The sequence below is a fragment of the Microchirus variegatus genome (genome assembly GCF_963457635.1).
Source record: "Microchirus variegatus genome assembly, chromosome: 20".
Lineage (NCBI taxonomy): Eukaryota > Metazoa > Chordata > Actinopteri > Pleuronectiformes > Soleidae > Microchirus > Microchirus variegatus.
This window is the reverse complement of record NC_139821.1, coordinates 18,868,696-18,891,192: the sequence shown is the minus strand read 5'-3', so window position 1 is coordinate 18,891,192 and position 22,497 is coordinate 18,868,696. Positions and strand designations below refer to the sequence as shown.

The 22,497-nt window shown below is 39.1% G+C and overlaps 1 protein-coding gene across 1 annotated transcript; it reads right to left on the bottom strand.

Moving 5' to 3' along the window:
- Nucleotides 1-5,457: 5,457 nt before the first annotated feature.
- Nucleotides 5,458-17,071, bottom strand: dera (deoxyribose-phosphate aldolase (putative)). The gene is made up of 9 exons (XM_083906548.1): nucleotides 16,954-17,071; nucleotides 15,549-15,646; nucleotides 15,195-15,342; nucleotides 14,337-14,432; nucleotides 14,065-14,199; nucleotides 11,294-11,422; nucleotides 9,226-9,338; nucleotides 7,637-7,786; nucleotides 5,458-6,197 (listed from the first exon to the last, which is right to left on the bottom strand). Exons 1-9 carry the CDS (start codon nucleotides 16,982-16,984, stop codon nucleotides 6,141-6,143), a joined length of 957 nt encoding a protein of 318 aa, XP_083762674.1. The 5' UTR covers nucleotides 16,985-17,071; the 3' UTR covers nucleotides 5,458-6,140.
- Between the last annotated feature and the right edge of the window lie 5,426 nt (nucleotides 17,072-22,497).

The following is a 22,497-nucleotide window of genomic DNA, read 5'->3' as shown; positions in this document are numbered from 1 at the left end:
CCCAAATACTGGCATAGTTTTTACGTTGATCAATAGATCATATTTGCATTTCTACTAGCTACTATGAAATGGTCATCCCAAACGCTCTCACACAGTATATCGGTCCACCTTTTAGGAGCCACGACCAAAGAAATCACTTTCATTAACATTAAATTGCCATAGGTTTTGACCATTTGCCAAAATATTTTCAACATTTTCTGAAACTGAACGTTCCTTTAAAAAATAAAAAATCTCATGATGGTTATGATTTTCTAATCATAGAGTATGTAAATTAGGCAAAAATCTATTTGTTCCAGCGTTTTGAGGAAGGCGGTTTGGCGGAAAGTGCAGCAGGAAGAGGGGGTGAAATAAAGTGTAGCCTGCTATTGCTAACTTTTCACCCTTAGCTTTAACTGGTAGTTAATGAACATGTACAAACAATAAGTATTATTTTCTAGCTGTGTAGCAGTGTGTGTGTACTGGAGAACTAGAAACTCACAGTTCTGCAGGCTCCCAAGGTTGTAGGGATTTCATCTTTTCCTTCTTAAAATTCGAACATGAAATCCCATTCAAGTATAAAATATACAGCCTAGATGTGCATCAGCCCATCTGTGGGTACAACAGAGGTTGTGTGGCTTGGCTTTGGATCGACCTATTGGCTAATCAGTTGTTGTGTTGCTGTGAAAATGGAGAGCACAAGCTAAACTGTTCTCTTGAGACCCATTATGACACCAAAGCCTTCTGAGGTAGGTGGTGGAGTAGGCGTTGCGTAGTCAGACTATTAATAAGAGTAATAAAAGATACTGCCGTGTGTGTTCGTCCAGGCAGGGAGGAAATATCTTCGAAGGAATAGCGGTTACTAGGCTAGACTTCATCTGGTAAGGGGTGTGGTCACTTCCAAAACACGTGACCAAAAGACAGAAACTGTGTGCCTGTTGTGGTCGGAGCGATAGGCCATCTAGTAACGGTGCCTACTGAGATTTTAAAATGGAAGCAACAGACAAATCTAAAGACAGCTGCTCTTCGATTGGCTGCTATTGAGGTATGTATACAAAAGCTTGATGTCACTTCTCTGTTGCCATAGCATTAAGCCCGTCTCTGTATCCTTGCCAGATGTGTCTGCAGAGAGAAATCCAAATCACAATTGGGTCCATCCAGGCGAGTGTGTTATGTAATACTTGTGTCCAGAGCCTGCGGTCATGAGAGTCTACCGCCTCCATATTACAGCTGACTGCAGGACACATCAACTCCCACATTAACTGCCATATATCCTTTATTTTCTCCTCACAGCATGTGTAGCTTCTGTAACACCGCAGGCCGTGGGCCTGGAGTCGGCTAATGAATTCACTTAGCCCAAAGGAAAGATTCATCACAGGTTTTGTTGAAAACTTTTACACTTGAGAAGATCATTTATCTTTGGTGTCGGATTCAAACAGTTCGCATTAGAAGAATAATTTATGAAAAAAAAAAAAAAAAAAAAAAAAAAAAAAGAGTGACAGCGGAATGAGGAGCTGATTTGCATATCCCCTGGTGCTCAAGCTCTGCGAGAAAAAAGACACAAATATGTCAAGACTGTCTTTAACAAATCGTCTGTGAAGGCCAGCAGCAGAGGCTGCATGTTGGGATATTAATAAAACCATGTAGATCATGTGTCATCTGCGGCCACAAATAGCATGACAAATCAGAGGCGTGGCTGATAATGGATAGTCGGACCATTAGTGACACTGCCGACCACCCAGCCATTTTTTCTTCATCATACACTACGCGTAAGGTGGCGGTGGCGGGGAAATGTGTATTGTTATTTATTTTTTCTCCCCCCACTCTCGTGCTTGAGGCTAAAGAAACACTGATGAATTAAACAACAGCAAAGCAATCAATCTGAGCAAGCCGATTTGTCAGGTGTGAGCGACTGGATCACCGCCTGTGACAAATTCAGCCCCGGCTGCTGCTGAATGTTGGTCCAAACCAATGGGAACTTCTAAGAGAGTGAAGGCGCCTACAGCACTCTGCTTGCCGTCAAATAACACACTGTCCAATTCACGTCAAACAGAACGCCGCGCGCTGTTCAACAACTTGAGGTCGACCCATACGGGATTTTCTATGGCCGATGCTGATATGTTCTTTAAAAAACTGTGGCCGAATATGATGCCACTTATCTGCATTTCGGCCACCGCCCAGTGTACTCCTTAAATACCAGTCTCAAGCCCAGAGAAATGGGAGGGTTGTGTCAGGAAGGACACGTCAATATACATGCAAATCAGCCAATGTGGCGACCCTGAGCCAATACTATACTCAGTGTCAGTCCCATACTGGTCCAGTGTTCATTTTGTTGACCATTTTTCACTGATGAAAACAAAACTAAAAGCAACTAAATAAAAATAGTTGTTATGACATCTACTAACACTGTCTTAAACGGATAAAAACTAGACACAAATGTGAAATTAACTGGGGAGAGAACCAATCTGAAGTCATCTCTTTGTGAGGTACAGAGGTTAGGTTGCTGTACCCAGATGACAACACAAAGGAGGACACGCAAGGACAGAGGCAGAAATGACGGTGTTAGGAAGAAAGAGAAGAGACGACATGTGGTCCAATATCACATATGATATTACTGGAGAAGAAAAAAACCTTGGAGTCATCCAGAGATTCATGTAAAGGTTTGGTAAAGCACAAACACTAACTCTTTGTTATCAGCTCAGCTGCTGTGCTGTCACTGAATTCACGAGCCCTGCTAATTTTGGATTTTAAATAAAAAATGCCATTGACATGCGGAAGATAACAAATCCAAATCACTGCCTTTGATTTTCCCTGGATTTATGGGGATCTATCCACTAAAATTGAATATTATATCCACACACCAGTGTGAGGAAGTTTTTTTCTTCCTCCCAAAAAGAGAAATAGCTATAACAAAGCGGTTGCACCAACATTCATGAAACTGGTGGAAACATGTAATGGGAACCATGGTCTCAACTGGGAAGTCAGCCATTTTGAAATTAGCCACTATTTTGGCGATTGATTTATTACGACCTGTACCACGCTGTTTTTACAGTACCCCATACTGAACAAATCAGACCCTGTGGATATAAATGTTATTGTTTCATCGTTTTCAAAAATTCACGTCTGAATTATTGCACATTATTTGCCTATTCTGCTTTCCACAGACTGTCAAACTCAAGTACAAAAACATTTAGAATAAGTTTCCTCAACAAAGCCATGAAAAAAAAACACAGACTAAACTTTAAAATCTACTGCAGTCTACTCTGTGCGTGTGTGTGTGTTCTGACCAGGATTATCAATCAAGCGAGCGAGATCAGGTTCAGACTGTGCCTGTGTCTTATCAAGTGGCAGTGTGTTGACCGATGGTCCAGATTTGAGATGATCTACATGCCTGTACGTAAGTGGGACTAATCCATCACGAGGAAACCAGACAAACTCACTCCATCATTCCTGCTTATTCACCTCACACAGAAGGGGAGGGATTTTTAGGTTTTACTCCAAAGGGGAAACAAAAAGGAAAATATCTTTTTAACATCACAATTGACACCTTTAAGTGTTTCAGTCCTATCAGATCAAACGTGTCAAACATCAGTGGAACACACTGGAACTGTGTTTAATATCTGAACTGGAAGTGGAAAAGTGGCCAGGGGCGTCAAACTAAATTCTGAGTGCTATGAGCAGTCTCTGTGGGACCCCCTACTCTCTCCCACATATATGAATGTATGTTTTCTTTACAAATAATTGATCCAACAGCTGTAAAGATGAATATGTAATGTGTCAAGTTTATTTGGTAACTGGTTTTCAAAAGAGAGAACAACAACATATTGGGAATTCAGTATAATTATGTGGGATTGAAAAATATTAACAACCCAAGCCCATCAGGACCCAACAGAACCAGACTTTTGAGCACCATAATTGAAATTTCAAACTTGTTTCAAGTTGGGTCTAATTAGGGCTTCAACGATAATTTGATTAGTAATCGATGACTTAATTAATAGTCAACTATTTTGCTGAGAACGCTGTGTTTTATTGTAATCTTGGGCTCACCGAGATCTCTTATGAAAAAACCCGGTCCGGTTACGTAAACAACATTTCTTCTGAACAGCGGATCCTCCTGCTCCGGGCACTGTTCCGGGGACATTCGGTTGCGTACATTGAACCGCAGAAGAAGAATAACGTCCGTTGTGGAGGTGTTTCACGAGCGACAGTGTCCTCTGACTCTGGGTCTGACTCCGGGTCAAAGTCATGAAAGGGACTGCGGCGGGGAGTTGTTAAGAAGCTATTTTTAAACACTGTTAAAACAATGTTTTGATAAAGAGTAGCAGTGCATCCACCGTTCCAGAGGGGGGAGCTGCGCTTCTGAGAGCGGGTGTGCTGATTACCACTTCCTGGTATTGGCCAATCACAATTTGGGACAGTTGGGAAGGCTCTACGCTGGCTGGCCAATCACAACACTTCTGTCGTCGTCTTCTGGGTGTGAGATTTCAGTCTGAAATATCGCGACTGAGGAGCGCGTCAGTAAGGAGAGATTTCTACCGGCTCGTTTACAGCAACTAGGAGGTTTTTGACCATAAAAACAAGTTAATGTATGTAAGTAGACCTCCATAGCTAACATATAATGTGCAACAGGACCACTCTATGTGAGCTTTAAGGTGAAACCATACATGTAGATGAACATTACTTTCTTTCATGAAAGAAACAGCCTACTCTCTTATTGACCACTCGCCTGCAGAGTTCTATTCTAAGTCTCTTCTCCATTTGGTAGCTGAACATGGCCTCATTCCCAGCACTTCCACCATCACCCCGTAGCCGAGCCTCTCCCAAACCACCGGGTTCTTCATCTAATCGCACACTTTTTCCCTCGCAACTGCTCGCGTCTCCTTCCTTCCACAATTAATTAACTCATTTATCCTCTGTTCCAAGTCAAGGTCGAGGCCTGTGATTTCTTAATTACAGAGGAACGCGAGAAGAAAGTTTTGCCGTCTTCAAATGACGCCAGAACATTTGTGAGCTGTTCAATCGGATCTTTTAAACTCACTTAACCCCCGATTAATCCCCAGCGCTCCTCAGTTGGACGAGCTTACTGCTTATGAAATTAGGAGCAAAGGGAGCCTCGATAACACATTCAGAACACATTGCTGGGGATAGTTGGGAGACTTTATAAGCGTATGGTAATATCAGGCAGGCAGCATGAAGCAGAGGCTTCGCAGATGTGATGGAAGCTCTGCTACTTCGTCAGGGTCCATGGACATGAAAAAAGAAACGGGCAGAACGAACAGGAGCCAGTCGTGTTTTCAGATCAATCTTTTATTTTCAGCAAGGGCCCAGATTTTCAGGATCTAAAGAACAAAATGTGATTGATAAATATTTTTTTTACTTGTTATAAAAGAATATGATTCCCAAACTTTCTATATGAAGATCTTTCACAAACCATCGTGACTGGGGATGCAAGATATTATCACCATGTTATTGGTATCGGCAGATATTGGCTTTCAAATGTAGGAATACACACCAAGATCCGCCGATATGATTAATGACAGTCTTCTTGATTTCTATGTCAGCGCCCCCTACAGCTACAATTTATTTGATGCGTGTTTATTTTGCAATAAAGATATTTTATATCCACATCTGCTGTGACATAATGAAACATATGTTAATTTCACTACAGAAGAGAATAAATGTCCACTGCAGTTGGGCAAAAGGAAATATCGGTATCGTTATCAGCTTAAGCACTCCTAAGTCCATTATCGTGCATCCCTAATCATGACAAGAGAAATATGTGCATAATTTAGCAACTCCACTATTTCTTTCAAAGGAAAATTTGGTCAATGAATGATTGTATGCATGTTATTTAAAACATACAGAAAAATGTTAAATAAAGTTCTGGGAATTTGTTTGGTGTCCCAAAAGAAATCCGCTGTGTTTGAGAACCACTGGTCCAAACAATCACTGATGGGCTTCTGTGGTCCGAGGTATGATTGGTCATTAAACAACATGGACAAAACAAAATGGTTGACAAACTCAATTGGTAAACACCCAAATAAATTAAGTGCATTCAAACTACAAAGAGCAAGCTATTTAACATCGTCTTCACTAAACCTGTCAGCTTAAGTTTAAATAAACTTCAATAACTCGGGTGTTATCAGTTGATTGTGTGTGCAGCTTCAGGCCATCGGCAGCTCATGAAAGGCTGCGTACTGTCCAGTCACATGGTGATAGATCTGTACAAATGAGAACAAATGAGGAATTGTAAAACTAGATGTGGTGGCATGTTCAGTAATTTCACCTGGACCACATAGGGAAGCAAAAGTTAAAGCCAATATGGATTGTGCAAAGTGAAAGAACACAGAATGGAGAACAGAGTAATAATATTACACTCACAATAATTCGATCTCCTCATTTAGTGTCTTAAAGTAATTTGGAATAGTTAATACTTAACATTTTTAAATGTTTTACAGCAAATTTATAAAATAATGGCAATGATATTGTCTATTGCGATCATTTTGCTCAATATAATCATGGCCTAAAAAATATGTTTGAAAGAAGACTTGCACACCTTGAAGCTCCAGTTAAAACGGTTTTAATTGCCATAGTGACGTTTAGAGCACAAAGGCACAGAGTTGCCATCTTAAATATACCCTTAATCCATGTTAACGTTCTCCGAGATGGATCAGTTAGATATATACGATATCGATATACTTTAATCACTGTAAGTGCATGAAGATGTACTTAGTTTGATGTATGGTCATGTCGTGGACAAATGCATGTGTCCCTTAATGTTTCCCTCACAGATTAATACACAGTAATCATAATGAAGCAGCAGGTGCTTCTCTCTATTATCTTCATTTTCTGGAGGTACATGGAAGTAAAAACAGAATAAAGAGTCAAAAAGAGTTGAGACAAGTATTTAAATGAAATCTATGTAAACTATAGTGTTTTAAGTCTCTTTAATTATTGTTTTTATATCAACAAGTAGAGAGATTTCCTCAAAATCATTCTCTTGTTTTATTAAATTCAGGGCAAGGCAATTCTAAAATGATATTCCAAAAATAGAAAAAGTTACGGTTCGGGTTGTTGGTAGTGGTTTTACAATTCCAGTGTGACAGGAATTTATTAGTCATCAAGATACTGAGGCAAAAATTTGAATTCTGAAATGGAGAAGTTTCTGCCACAGGAAAAATGTCTCTCAAATGTGAGTCTATTTTATGGTTTTTTTTAATAACTAAATCTCTTATGCACTTGTCATTTTGTTCCTATGAAAGTGGACAAAGTATGTGGCCACACCATGTTTTAGTTTTATGTGGCCACACCTTGTTTTAGCCAACGTTTTTGTCATATTCTAGACTCGCATGATATCAGTGACCAAAGATAAAGCATTTAACACATCTTTAAGGCCATAGAAAAAAATATATCACAGATTGAAGGATTTGAGTTTTGGCATTGGAACTTCTTCATAATATCCTGTGGACAAAGTTTGAACAAAACCTGAGACAGTGCTGCAACAACCTCTTTTAATTTGACACTGGATGAGCAGAAACACCAGCCCAGTTAGGCGCATGTCAGCATTAGCACACGGTTCTACATGACATTTTTTGTATAATTGTGAAGGAAAATGGGGTATCGAAAAAAAAAGTATAGGGAGCTGTGTGTATGTCCTCACCTGTCTCTCAATATCAGCCAACAGGCTGCTAGCTCCCAGGCGGAACAAGTGAGGACAGAGCCAATCGTTTCCCAGCTCCTCTTTGATCAGAGAGAGCCACACCAGAGACTCCTGAGCCGTCCTGATCCCACCTGCCGGCTTAAAGCCCACCTGAGAGAATAAACACACCTGAGTTAACAGGAAGCTACTTCACTTAAAGCAGCATTACACTCTAAATGAGTTTGATTGCCTTAATAGTTTTTTTAAGTATAGTTATAGGAGTCATGATAATGGCATTTTCTTGCCATTAGTCAGCTTTTTTTTACCACTGGAGCCCAGTTTGTGCTACTATGAAAAATGCTCACGTACTGCACCAACGTTCATTGAGAAAATCACTTTTTTTCACACCATGACACAAAGGACTTTTTGATGCAATGTTTCCTCCATTATCAAGATCAGATGAGTTCATTTGTGACTTCAGTGTTTGAAAAGCTAAATTTGGATTTACATCGGTGACACAAAATGACCAAACCTGGCAGCAGTAGATCAGCAGCTTCCATGTCTCTGTGAGCTAAAAACACTGATTTTCTTTATGGACTTTTGTATGGGAGACATTGTGGTTTACAAACTTTCATTTGTATACGATTGCACCATGTGAACAACATTTGGTCTGACCACACAATAAGACTATTTAACAGGAGCGGGTGTTCGAGTGCACAACATTGTAGTTATTAATTAATATTAATTTTGAATGGAGGAGAGGGCACAACAATGTAAAAATGAGAATAATTGTTTTTACTTCAAGTTTTTGCTTTAAGTATTTACAAAATTAAACCAACTGCATGTGCCAAAACCAAAGCAGAAGCTGAGAGGAGCCTCTCTGAATACTGTGTGGTCACATTGACATGACTTTCTTTACATTTGGCTGTCGATCTGCAGCAGCAACACATTTCAAAAACTTCTGTTGATTCTGTCTGCCAACAAAACTCTGCTTTAATCCAACTTCTGCCATGATAATTGCACAGCTAGTCTAAAGTGTGATGAGTAAAGTGGAGTCTCTCTGTTGTTAAGAACTATATAAATCTAGGTAAATCACCATAATATATTTATGTAGCACTTTTAAAAATGCTCACACATACTTTAAAGGGCCAATTTTCAACATCCATCTATAACTGCAAGCAACTTCATTCACATAATGAATCACATAATTGTCCAAATGGTCACTTGACGGGCTTCAAACTTGGCAGGTGACGTTCTAAGGACACGGCGTGTACAGTGCCAACTTTGGATTAGAAAATATGGAATTAAACTTGAATGGAAGTGATTTTAGTGTGTTTCAAAGAGCGAGATATTTACAGAGTTTAAAGCCGTTTTTAACAATTACCACTTTTATATTGCGAACTGCAACTGAAGTTTCATATCCTGTCTAGATATTTTTAATCCTATAGATGGTTATACGGAATGGAACTAATGGATTTGAGAATACAGCAGGCAGCAGAGAAGACATTGTCCACGCAGCTGATCTACAGTGAATGGCCCACTTTACCTCCACTTCATTAACCAGGAAATATTCACACAACCCACAGACAGGCAGGAGTGAAGCACTGTACCTTGTGGCCCGTACACAAGTAGTAGTCACGGATGGCTCTCACCATCACTATGGCAACTGGGTAAGTAGCATTGACAGCCTCTTTTCCTGTGGACGTCTTGATGAAGTCCGAACCTGTCGGGTTTAAACAGGTGACTTGTGACAAAACGGTACACAGATATTGTCAATTGGCACTTGTCATTCAGATTTTTTTTTTCCAGCTTCTTAAATGTGAATATTTTTATGGTTCTCTATATAATGAAGAAATGACTAAAATGGAACAATATTGGGGCCACACAGCAGAGTAATGGCTCGTACTGTTGCCTCACAACAAGAAGGTGAGTCCTGGTTCGACCGAGGGCCTTTCTGTGTGGGGTTTGTGTGTTCTTTCCACATGTGAGGGGTTTTCTCTGGGTACTCCGGTTTCCTCCCACAGTCGAACACCCTAAACCAGCGGTGTCAAACTCATTTTCACTGAGGGCCACATCAGCATAATGCTTACCCTCAAAGGGCCAGATGTAACTGTCATACAAAATAAATGTAACTAAATATAATGTAAAATAAAGGTAACTACTCCGTAACATATTGCTAAATAACTTTCTGTATTTATTACTTATTCAAGTTACAAAAATGTTGAATTATAGATGTAACCCAGTCCGCAATGGTGTTTCTTGACAAACTAACATTCTGCTATGATCACAGTCTCATTCTCAATTTCACTTGTCGCATGATGCATATACAACGATACACTGCGATCTAGTGGCAGGATGCCGTCACTTTGCGGGTAACGCAATCGCCATGCATTGTGGGAAATGTAGTTTATGGTCAACGCACGCCTTAAAGCAGCATAGACCTATTTTAACACCGATTTTAAAGACCAATTAATCACTCACGGGCCACATAAAATGACGTGGCGGGCCACATCTGCCCCCCGGGCATTGAGTTTGACACATGTGCCCTAAACTGACCGTAGGGGTGAATGAAAACTGACCGTATGACCCGACCCTCATGAGGAGGATAAAGCAGTCGACAATAAGGGACCATGTTTTGTTAATTAAAAAAAATACATTTAAGAACATCATTCCAGGGTTTTGGAAACACTAATCGCATTTTTGAGAAAATAATTGACTGATTAATCAATTATGGAAATAATCAGTAGCTGCAGCTTTAAGAGGATGGACAGGGTATTACTCTGATTGTCTAGCCTGGCCAGACAAGAACATATGCCGCTGCTGCTGATGGCTAACAGAGGGCAGCTGCATCATCAATAAAATCTTTAATTTATCCTTCCCTTCCTTCACAGCCAATTATGTTTTATCTGCTTTCCTGATAAAAATAGAAGATGAAATGATGCTCTTAAATAGATTATCCACAAACTGCAGGCTGCAGGAAAGAAAGGAGGGAAAAAAATAAAAAAATCACAGCCTTCTGCCTGTGTGGTGTATAATAATGACTGTTCATTACTGAACAGAACAAGATGAACATTTTCCATTTCATTAAAGACATGTTCTATGTATTCTTCCAGTCAGTTCTTCTTTTTTTTTTTTTTTAGCTGCTCTCCCCGCTTCCTCAAACTGGCGTAATCCTTAAGATTCGTTATGGGGAGTCTTAATTACCAGATAATGGATAATGGTTATTAAATGCGGGTGGCGGTAATGAAGCTCTATTCATTTGCATGGGCAGGAGGGGACACTGGCGGGGGAACAGTGGAGTAAAATAGCCTGCATCAGAGATTAATAGGTGAAATTATCATTCAATTTCAGGAATCTCATATGCAATTCATAGGAACAAGGGGAGATTAAGGAGCGAGTGTGGCGACAAAAGCAATGCATTTTAATAATGATCTCTATCAGAGCCCCTGACAATTTGGTTCTGTAATCGGCTTATTATGTGATGGCTAGTTAAGCATACCGTGTGTGTGTGGGGGTGTGTGTGTGTGAGAGAGAGAGAAAGAGAGAGCACGAGAGAAGGCAAAAGAAAAAGCTGAACAGCAGCGCCACTATCTGGAACACAACAGGAACGACAGCAACGTTTACCGATTTTCGACTTTTAAATCCCCTTCAGTGCCACATGATAATCGATGACAATACCTGCCATCATGGCGACCATGCTGGCCTTGTAGACATTGGTGAAGGTGCCCAGCTCTCCGATGGCCAGGATGGTTTTCATGTGGGCTTCGCCACAGGCCTCTCGAAACTGACAGATCTCGTCGTACATGGCTGTCGAGGGCGACAGGAAACAGCGTATTTGTGATTGAAATAAGGTTATTGAAGTAAATGATGGAAAAAATGAAAAGGTTTGAATTACAATAGTATTTTTATAACATTATTCTGATGTTTGAGATGCGCTTATGGGCAAGTCTGAGCCTTTTATGCAAACCAAACGTGAAAGAGGTGGTCTTGAACCACTTGCAAGTGAACTCTGGCGTGGTTCATCACTGGTGTAAACTCTATTTGCATCTTTACGGCTACAGCCTCAGTGTAAACATCTACATCTGTGAAAGGAGAACCAGGAATGAGAATGCCACTTCCATTTTGGGTCTGGCGGGTCCCAACTCTTTTTTCTCTGCAGGTAAACACACACATTCAGCACAGATTCATCACCCCAAAGTGACACAAATCCACCGACTCGAGGCCAAGGATGAAGGCAACTAGAGCTGAAACGATCAATCGATGAATCGATTATTAATCGATTACTAAATTAATTGGCAACTATTTTGATAATCGATAATCTGTTTGAAGCTTTTTTCATGATTAAAACAAGATTTCTGATTGTTTTAGGCTTTAAATGTGAATATTTTCTTCGGTTCTTTGCTCCACATAACTGAAAATTTTGTTTTGTGAACAAAACAAGACATTCAAGAACATCGTAATTTCCAGGTTTGACGAACACTGATCAACATTTTTTAAAATTTTTTGACATTTTATGGACCAAACGATTCATCGACTAATCGAGAAAATAATCGACAGATTATTCGATTACGAAAATAATCGTTAGTTGCAGCTCTGAAGGCAACACCTGCGATTCAGGACCCTGCTGCCCGGAGCCCAGAAACATCGCGATTAGACGATTTCATGGCGCTCCAGGGTGACGATGCTAGCTCAACTATTCATACCTGATGGAGAAGTTGGGGTCTCCCAGAAATGTAAGATGAAAATAACCGTTAGTTGCCCCAATAACATACTTCCTGTATAAATTATATATGGTTTTTAAGGAGATGAAAATGGGCTGATAGATAAAGTTCCACTGTTTGCGCCTCAGGAGACCAGCAAATACATCACACCATCAAACTGTCTTGAACTTTGCATGTGTGTTTTTTTCGTATTGTTGAGAGGTTTGGAACAGAACCCCCATGATAATCATCATGAAAAATACTGCAATTCTTTCACTTTTTAAATAGTTTGAATGCAGAGCCTTACTATTGATCATAGATTCAATCCTTCTGGGCACAGCCGATACCAATCTTGCACAAATCCGTGAAGAGACGTTCTGCCATTCTTCACAAATGATTCCCTTCAGCTTGTCTTTGCTGGAGGGGGTTTCTTGCTTTCAGTTTAAAATACTTTAATTGCGTTCAATTGGATTCAAGTCGGGGGACATTTGTCACCATGCCATAGTTTTCACTTTTTTCACATTAACTCAATTACAATATGTGATTTTTGCAGAATTCAGCAATATATGGTCATTTTAGAGTATGATCCTGTGATTCATCTAATAACTTTAACTCACACTGTCATCATCATGTTTTGCAGTCGTTGCTGTGGTAACCCTGGCCAGGCCCACACATTTTGATGCAAATACATGCACTCTGATTCCATCTGAATAAAGTTCTGCTAAACTTTATTTATCAGGCTCCTTTGCATGTTTGTTGGCTTAAATTGCATCAGACTAAACACGTATGTGCATCACAGAGATCATTACGAGGGGTAAACCTCTGACAAAAGAGCAGATCTCTCTGACTGGATGAAGAATAAAGGATGTACCATTCATGCGCTTTCTACAAGAGCCTTATTCTATTCAGCTCTTTTCCATATAACGTCTGAGCAGTGGCATCATGAGGCGACTCATCTGTTTTCCTCAATAACCTCTTGAGGACAGATATTGTTTTTCTGTGGCCGATGCTGGTTTTTACAAATCAGGGAAGACGATGGCAATAACTGATGCAGATTTTTTGACCCATTTATTTTTTCCTTTTTTTTTTAAAATAATACAGTGCCTTGTTTAACTTCAGTAACTTGTTACTGTCTTCTGTCTTGTCCGACCATCATTTTATGTCTGCACTGCAGTGCAATTATATACAGTATTTTCAATAAATATTGTGTATAAACTAAATATTAAATAAATGACAAAAGATCATGAAATAATTTTTACTTTTGGCGTCTTAGGAACAATTATGGAGTTTCTGAGAACAAAAACACATACATTGTAATGATTATTCGTTACCTATTTAACTTAATCTGTGTTGAGCGGCCCATGAAACACTGTAATTATTTCATTTTATGGCTCTTTAAATAGTTTAACTACGAAGCAGCGTGTTGTTATTTGTATATGTAGCTACATTTGTTTGCCAGTCTTAAGACATGAAGCATGCTATAACAAACATCTAACAGACTGGACACACACATGACAAACATAATTAAAGAAAAAAAAACATACTGAAACCAAGTAAAAAGAGCGAGATAAAAGAGCTCCAGGCTCGTATGAACCAGACTTAAAGTAAATGACGGTAAATAAATAATTAACAGAGCCACTGGACCAGTACTGGAATAGAAATAAAAGAAATATTCTAACAATAAAACTGTAAAAATCAAATATATAGATAATCTGAAAATATTACTTCTCCTCTTTCCTATCATCATACCTTCCCACTGTCCCGTGAGGGCGAGTGTGCGGTTGATGACGATGTCGATTTCAGTGGCACCGTCAGCCACCGCCATACGCACTTCCTGCAACCGTGTCTCTAATGGTGTCTGGCCAGCTGGAAAACCAGTGGCCACTGGGAGATAAATGCAAAAATATGTACAGTCAGTGAATATCAGGGTTTTGGTTTTTTTTTAAAGTAAAAAATAAACTTACACATTTACAGCACATATGAAAATCAAAAGGGACCTCAATGAGTTTCAGGTGACTCACCTGAAGCGACAGGCAGGCTGGAGTTGGCTGCTTTTAGTGATGCGACGGCGTCAGCCACACGAGACGGATACACACATACGGCTGCTGTGGTCACTCCTGACACACAAACCACACACACACACACAAGAGCATAAGGAGAAACAACATTATGAACTGGTCTCTGTCGCCCTCTCCAGGTTGAATCTTGTACGAACTGAACAGTTTCCTATCAATTCCTGCCATAACAGGATCACAGCAGTCCCATCTGTGCAGGAGGCAGCACGTCACAGGATAGTAAGTTAAGCATTGACAGCTTCAGGTACTTTATTAGCTAGCTGGATTATATTGTTGTTGAAGATAAGAGGGCTTTTTTGCACTTCTTACATTAGCTTTGTGGTTTTGTTTAGTTTTCCACTATATTTTAGTGTGTCTAAAATGTCACAATAAAAAAAATTAGTACCTGAATTTTCATACTTTGCGGGAAAATATTGCAGGGAACATTACACTGTGAAATTACTGCAACAACTGCACAAAAGTTACAGCGAGACAGCGTAAAGCACTGACAAAATTCAGGGATCTGTACTTTACTTTATTTATATTTCTTAGCAAATTTTACTTTTACTCCTATTACTTTTACTCCGACTATTTCCTTAGAAATTGTGTATTCTCCCTCCACTACATTTTTCCTACTATCTACTACTTGTTACAACCAAATAAAATCAGAAGAAGGGTACATTTTATGTATCAGAAAATTCCTTTTGATACTTAAGTACAGTAAATGTCATACACTTTAAGACTTTTCCTTAAGTAACATCATAAAGTAACCCTAACCCTAACCCAAACTACAGAAGAATTCTCCAAGACCTTAAAGAATCAGACCTTTGTCGTGCATATCCATCTTGCGGAGCAGGTCGATTCTGACCGGCTGAATGGCTTTCAGGCACAGTCGGTGCACGTTGGACGGTGTATCGTCTCCAGCCAGAGTTGTCAGGTCAATACATGTCACAGCCTTCAGCAGCCAGGCGGCCTGCAGGATGAACACATGGCAAATAACGAGCAGCCAACGTGAGAGCAAGTATTTTTAGTATGTCTTTAGAGTTCATTCTAATTGCACACTCTGTTTACACAGATGTACTCTACAATTTATTTTATACATGTTATAAGATATTTGTCAAGTTCTCAACCCTTTAGGTCACCACAACAAAGAGTTAAGACATGAGAGGAGAGCTGTACCTGCCACTGTTTCTTGAGGAGTTTCTGTCCTTGGATCTGCTGTGCTCTCTTCAGAACGGCCTGTGTGTTCACTTTCACTTTGGAGATTCTCTCCAGGTCTGCAGAAGAGGAGCAAAGAAAATACCTGTCAGTATGTCTTTATATAGCTGTAATTTAGGATATACAGCATGTTGCAGTGTTAGAGTATGACAGAGTGGGGGATTGAAACTGCTAAAACCTTTTTTTAACATCCTGGTTCATTTATTTAACATTGAGTCATCTTAACTATTCATTGCTTCACACCTTGAAACAACACAATAATCAAATCACAAAAGCTGAAATTGAATCAACTGCTTGTTCTCTGCCAAAAAAAAATGCTTGTAGTGAATGTTCACAGCTCAGGCTACAGCTTTTCAATCAATCTGTTGTTTATTTTCTCGATTCATTGAATATAAAAAACCTTTCACAAACCTAAAACCCCCCCATAACATTTGCATAGAAGATAAACGAAGTGCATTGTTTTGCTCATCAAAAGTGTTGTTCAATATTATTTATTGAATCCAATTTTATTCTTACTTAATTATTTAACACATTTATTAAGGTCAATATATTATATTTCATCGGCTGAAGGAGAAAAACTGTGGCCAAACAGATTAGCTGTAAAGAATCTGAATCATAAATCAGCTGTGGTAACTCAGTATGAGGAAAAAATATATATATTGGTCTAGTGCAAATGTTGTGCTAAAAATTTACATAAACGCATCACTCTGGCCCAGAATTGATCATTACATGATTAACATAAAGAAAGTGGTAACTGAATTGAGTGAAACAGTGAGGAAAACACATCAGACTGATGCTGGATGAGTATGAGCTGCTGCTGTTGCTGCTGCTAGTGAGTACGCTGAGTCTATATACAGTATGTCAGTGAACTATACTAAACCAATATTGAGCTATGGAGCTGTAGAGGAGTTCAACAGGTCAGCTGATCAGAGAGGGATGGTCTGTCATGAGTTTTCAATTACACCAACAGTGGTCACAATATATAATACTGTATCTGAGAGCCTGTTGCCTGTATTTATGTTAATATATCACTGGGTAATTCCGGGCTGTTAATTTAGCATATGTTGAGCCAATGAGAGTCGTTTACACAGTTATATTCAGCACGTCACTTACCTATAAAGCGTTACTTATTAATAAACAGTGGGGAGTCAAGACTGTATTGTAGCTCTCTCTATTTTGTCTCTATTTATTTTCAGGTGAAAACAGTGCAAGGACACTTGAGGCAAGGTTAACATCAGCCATAAGTGTAAAAGTTACCAAATAACGCTGGAGTGAAAAGTTGCAGCAAAAAGACTCGACCACGCGTGTTAGCATGAAACCTAGCTTTAGCTCCGAAGTTAACGAGGACAGAAATAAGTGGACTCACCGAGTTTGGTGCCTGGGTTCCTGGCCGACATGTTGAAGGACAGACAGAGGTGTATTTGAGACTGTGCTGCGGGTAATAACACTAACGGCAAGGAGCAGTCGCAGCCACCTCTGACAGAACCAACTGTCAACACTTCACTTCCGGACTACAACACGGAAGTACCGCTAGTTTAGCGGAAGAGGAATCCCTCAGCAATAAAAGGGTCATGTTTTTTCACTTAACTTTATTAGCAGTACGTACAACACACTTATGACTGTGCATTTAATAATTTACTATACAAAAAAAGGAGAGAGACAAAAGTGGAAAACAGTCACATAATTCACAACTAATTATTTGCAGCTACAACTTAAAGGGGATTCGTGAAGACATCTGGCACACAGACACATCACAAACTTCACGAAGCGTGTCTAACTTCAAGGAAATAAACGTTTTGCATTCTGAAAAGATAACTGTATTCCCATGCAATGGCATGATACTGTATGTACTGTCAGTGATTTGTGGTAATGCTGTTTCCTCTTTTTCCCATGTTCTTTTTTTCTCTGGTACTTTGCTGTTTTTAAATGCCTTTCAATTTGCTTGTGCAAAAAGTGTGCATTTCACCCATTCACACTCATTTACAGTGCATCTACTGTATGTGAACCACTTTTTTCATCACACATCTGTCAGACTCATTTTAGTGAATGTGGAGCCAGAGAGTGCCACACATTTTTCATCCAGATTTTAAAGTCCTAAATGGCCTGGCTCCAGATTGCATTTGAGACCTTTTAAACCCAGCCTTTTCTTATTGGCCCAGCCAGTGGTCCCACCAGAAACACAGTTTATTTTCCCTCAAAGATTCCTAAATAAATTTCTACAGTTGTGCTGACCATCAATGCAGCACTCCGTTATGACTGTATAAGATGCATCAGCGCGTATCTTGAGATCCTCGGGCACCAGTATCCTCTCTATTCCACTGTCCAGGGGCCTCAGAACTTAAGTGTGCACTGTTGTGGAGCAGAACCATTGGCATTTACAGCATCTGTCACATCCTGTCACTCTTGACGCCTTTTTAGTGATGACAACACTGTAGAAAATCTTTATTTTGGCACCTCGATTTTCTGATTGCGTGAACTTCCTTGTGGTTGCTCTAAATCAATGAATATTAATCTGGGGCGTTTATCTGACTATTGATGGTCAGGTATGGGGGTTACCTGAAGCTCACAAAAGCAGTGGCTACAGATCAACCAACTACAATGAAGTCAGAGGACGTCAGCTGAGTCTCTGATGTGTCCTGAGGACAACCACGTGTGTCCTCAGATCACCTCTGACTGTGGTTTCTGTGAGGATGGAATCACATTGTGTATCATTAAGTGGATCATTAAGGCCAGATGTTAATACACAGCCGGAATTTTTACTAGAAAGTCTATTCTACGGTGGCCCTGAGGTGCAAAACACAAACACAAAGCACAAAACACAACACAAATCAAAAACACAAACGCAAATCACAAAACACAAACACAAACACAAATCACAAACACAAACACAAATCACAAAACAAATCAAAAACACAAACGCAAATCAAAAAACACAAACGCAAATCAAAAACACAAAAACATTAACTCAAAACGGAAACACAAATCACACAGCGCAAACACAAAAGCAGAAAACACGAAAAAACATTAACTCACAATGCAAACACAAATGCAGAAAACAACAGTTAATGTTTTTGTGTTTTCTGCTTTTGTGTTTGCGTTGTGGATTAATGGTTTCGTGTTTTCTGCTTTTGTGTTTGTGCTGTGTGATTTGTGTTTCCGTTTTGAGTTAATGTTTTTGTGTTTTTTGATTTGCGTTTGTGTTTTTTGATTTGCGTTTGTGTTTTTTGATTTGCGTTTGTGTTTTTGATTTGTGTTGTGTTTTGTGATTTGCGTTTGTGTTTTGCACCTCAGGGCCACCGTACTATTCCAATGTATCCATCTGCTTGGTTTCTTGCAACAGTTTTATGTATTTGGATTTCAATTGCATTCTTCTGTTTGCTTTATTAATGTGTTGTTTTATTGAATGCTGGGTTTTATACTGTATTTTTCTCAGTGTCTATATACTACATTGTACATTGTACATTGTTTTGAAACGATCAGTTATCATGCTTATATTTTATTCTAAGTTGGGATCATGAGGTAGAGGAATTTGTGGAGAAATAGTGAAATTATTGATGTACAGGCAGACTCTTTCCTTGCAAGGACTCCGTTAGCCTGGACTTCAACTGAGTCTCACATGCTTGAGCAATTGTCACATACCAGACGTATATGCAGAGGCACATATTGGATCTTGTGGCTGGGAGAGGCCAAGGCCTGAGCCAAATCCTGCCCAGTTACCATGGAGCTGCTGCAAAATATTATGGAGACATATGTTACAGGCGTATGTATTGTTATATAGTCTGTCATGGTTTAGTTCACTTTGATTTCTTTTCAGCCTTGCCTGGAGATGGAGAAAAACAGTGGTGTACTGCAGTAGATTTAAATGTAAACACATTGTTTGTAGAGGACATGTTGATTCTTAACTGAGCATGGTTACTTACTTTTAAAAAAAACTTTTTTAGGTACACCTGTTTAGCTGCATGTTAATGAAAATATCTTGCTGAAGTTCAAAGTGAGCATCAGAGTCAGGAAGATTGAGGTGATTTAAGTGACTTTGAGTATTTCAGAAACCGCACAACCATCTCGAGGGTCCTCTGTGAGAAAATGCCTTGTTGATTCCAGAAGTCGGGGGGAAAATGACCAGAGTGGCTCAAGATGATGGAAAGACAACAACTCACATAACTGTTTTATGAGACAACCATCTCTGAACACACATGTCCAACCTTGAAGCAGATGAGATATAGCAGCAGAATACCACACCTGGCATCAGACCCTGTCTGAAATAAAGGACACTTGAAATAAAAGGAAGGCAACTGGACTTGTGTTGACTTGTGTCTTGAAAACGATTGGCCTCACTTCACTTTTCCTCCACTAGATGTCAGTGCAGTGCTAAGTTTTGAAGTGTTACTGAGTTACCTTCAAATGCTACTCTTGGTAGAGTTCTGTTCTTTTTTTATATATATTAAGACTCAAAAATAATTTGTACATACATGTATGAACTAACATTTAACTAATGTGCAGCTGATTTGTGTGTATTTGAGATTCAGTCGACGGTCAACATCTTTCACAAGACGACATGGATTAATACGTTTAACATCTGCAGAATATCAGAAAACAGAGCACAGATCAAACACATATTATTTCAAATATTATACGTTATACAGTACACATACAAATATCCTGGGCTGAATTTTGAGGGAACGTCCGCTCACAACAATGTTTCCAGCCATAAAACATTGATCTTGTGTTCAAAATGAACGTGTGTCTGTTAATTACAGTATGTTTTCATATATTAGTCCATCTCTCTGTCTGCAGCAGGTTTTTGTGGAGAGGTGTGGTGTGACCCAAGAAGGAAGCCATAAAGTTTGAGAACTGTTTGGGTACAACTACAAGCACTTCCTGCACTCACATATTTTAAGGTGTGCCTTGGACGACATACACGTGGATGCAAACTTCATATGAAAATGCACCAAATACATGGAACAAATTCCATGTTATATTGCAATGGATGTTGCAACTTGTATCCTGTACTCAAGGATTTTCTTGTTGCTCTATATTTTGGCTGCTTATTTAAGACATTGTTGCCATTTTTTAATATTTCCATTGTTTTGTCAACCTTTATTATCTTTTATTGTTTCAAATTGGAAATTATTATCTGCTTTGTAGATTAATGTGTAGACATTGAAGGTGTAAAAAAATAGTGAGCACTACCGTAACCTTTGTGATTGTGTCAAACGTAACCCAGTTGCAATCATTCATGAACATATGTCTCAGCAGATGTGATAGTTAGGGCAACATATATCTGTGGTGCCATTAATATGTTGGATAACAACAAAGCCTGTGGTATGGACTGCATTACTGCATCTAAAATACAGTACTGTATGTGAGCCATAGGCTCTGTCCTATGTGTTTTAATGGCTGCCTGGTTCATGGTGTCCTGTGCTGAAAGACAAGGCTGGTAAGTTTAACAGTATTGACAGTTATTGACCTATTGCATTAGCCAGTATCTTGTCTAAAGTACTGGAGAGAATACTTTTAACAAAACTAGAAATATATGTCCTCACTATTGACAATCAGTGTGGGGTACAAAAGAAAGCATGGAACTGACATGTGTATCTGCTCTTAAAGATATTGTGTCCAGGTACACTAGCCTCAAATCAACTTTCCTGACCTTTTATTTGTCAGACAGCCATCTTGGGGTGTGTGATGAGGTCAAATACCTAGGAGCACTTCACAGTGCCAGAGCATATAAAAAAAACTTCCTAGGTCTTTGTCATCTGTCCAGCCATCAGATATGACATGACCTAGGAAGTTTATTTTATATGCTCTGACACTGTGAAGTGCTCCCTGTTTAGAACCAACATAACACCATTAAATAATGCTCAATTGTGGTCTAACTCTAAGAAAAAGAGTATGCAGAGGCTTAAGGTAACATACAATGATGCAATGAGGCTATTGCGTCGTGTCCCTAGGTGGCAAAGTGCCAGCTAATTATTTGTGTCTACGAGAGTGCTAATGCTAGGCACGCTTAAGACAGTTGATGTTTAGCTTTATGTGCCGCCTGGAGTCAGAGAACCAAATAATTGAAGCTCTAGTCAGAAAAGCTGCTATACATTCACTGCTATGTTAAGAAGACATTGGTGCAATACACCTATAGGCTCCTTTTATATGTTTTATTATGTATGTGTATGATATGGACCTGTGTGTCTGCAATAAAGCTTTATTTTAATTTGTCATTTCTATTTGATGTTCATCATTATCAGACTAGTCTGCCCTGTAGGTATTTAATTAATGTGTTATTACTCATTGAAGCATTTTACAAACAGTACATGCTGCTGTTTATAATGTTTATGAAGGACAGCACAGAGTCAATAAACAGCAAATATAGGACAGATAATTCACTCAATACAAACTACAGAATAAAATAAATATGGCACACAACAAAATTGTAAAAAAAACAAAAAACAATAATACATAAAAAATGTTAAATACTTTAATAATAAGTTAATTGCATTTTTATTATACATTGTTCTCCATGAATGTGACAAATACATTTTAATATTGTGGTCATATTCAAATAGGTTAATGTACTTTAATCACTTTTGAGTTTAGTATATGTAGCATAGTTTAACTGTAATTGTAAGGTTAAATTAATGCCTTTATCTTTGTAAATGAAGTGTTTCAGTAAACTGGTGATTCCAAGAAAAACCCTGGATGACTTATGAGCTGTGACGCCTTGTATGGAACAGTAAATACCTCCTCCCGTGTGTTTGGTCGTGACACTCTTGAGGTGGAAATTCCCCAAAAGTAGATTCAGGTTACTGTTTTGTTTTGTTTTGTTTCTCCACCACCATTGTACATCTTGGTCTCTATAACAAGAGTTTTTATAATTATTATTATTTCAACCAACTCTCATGTCGTTGTTTCAGCA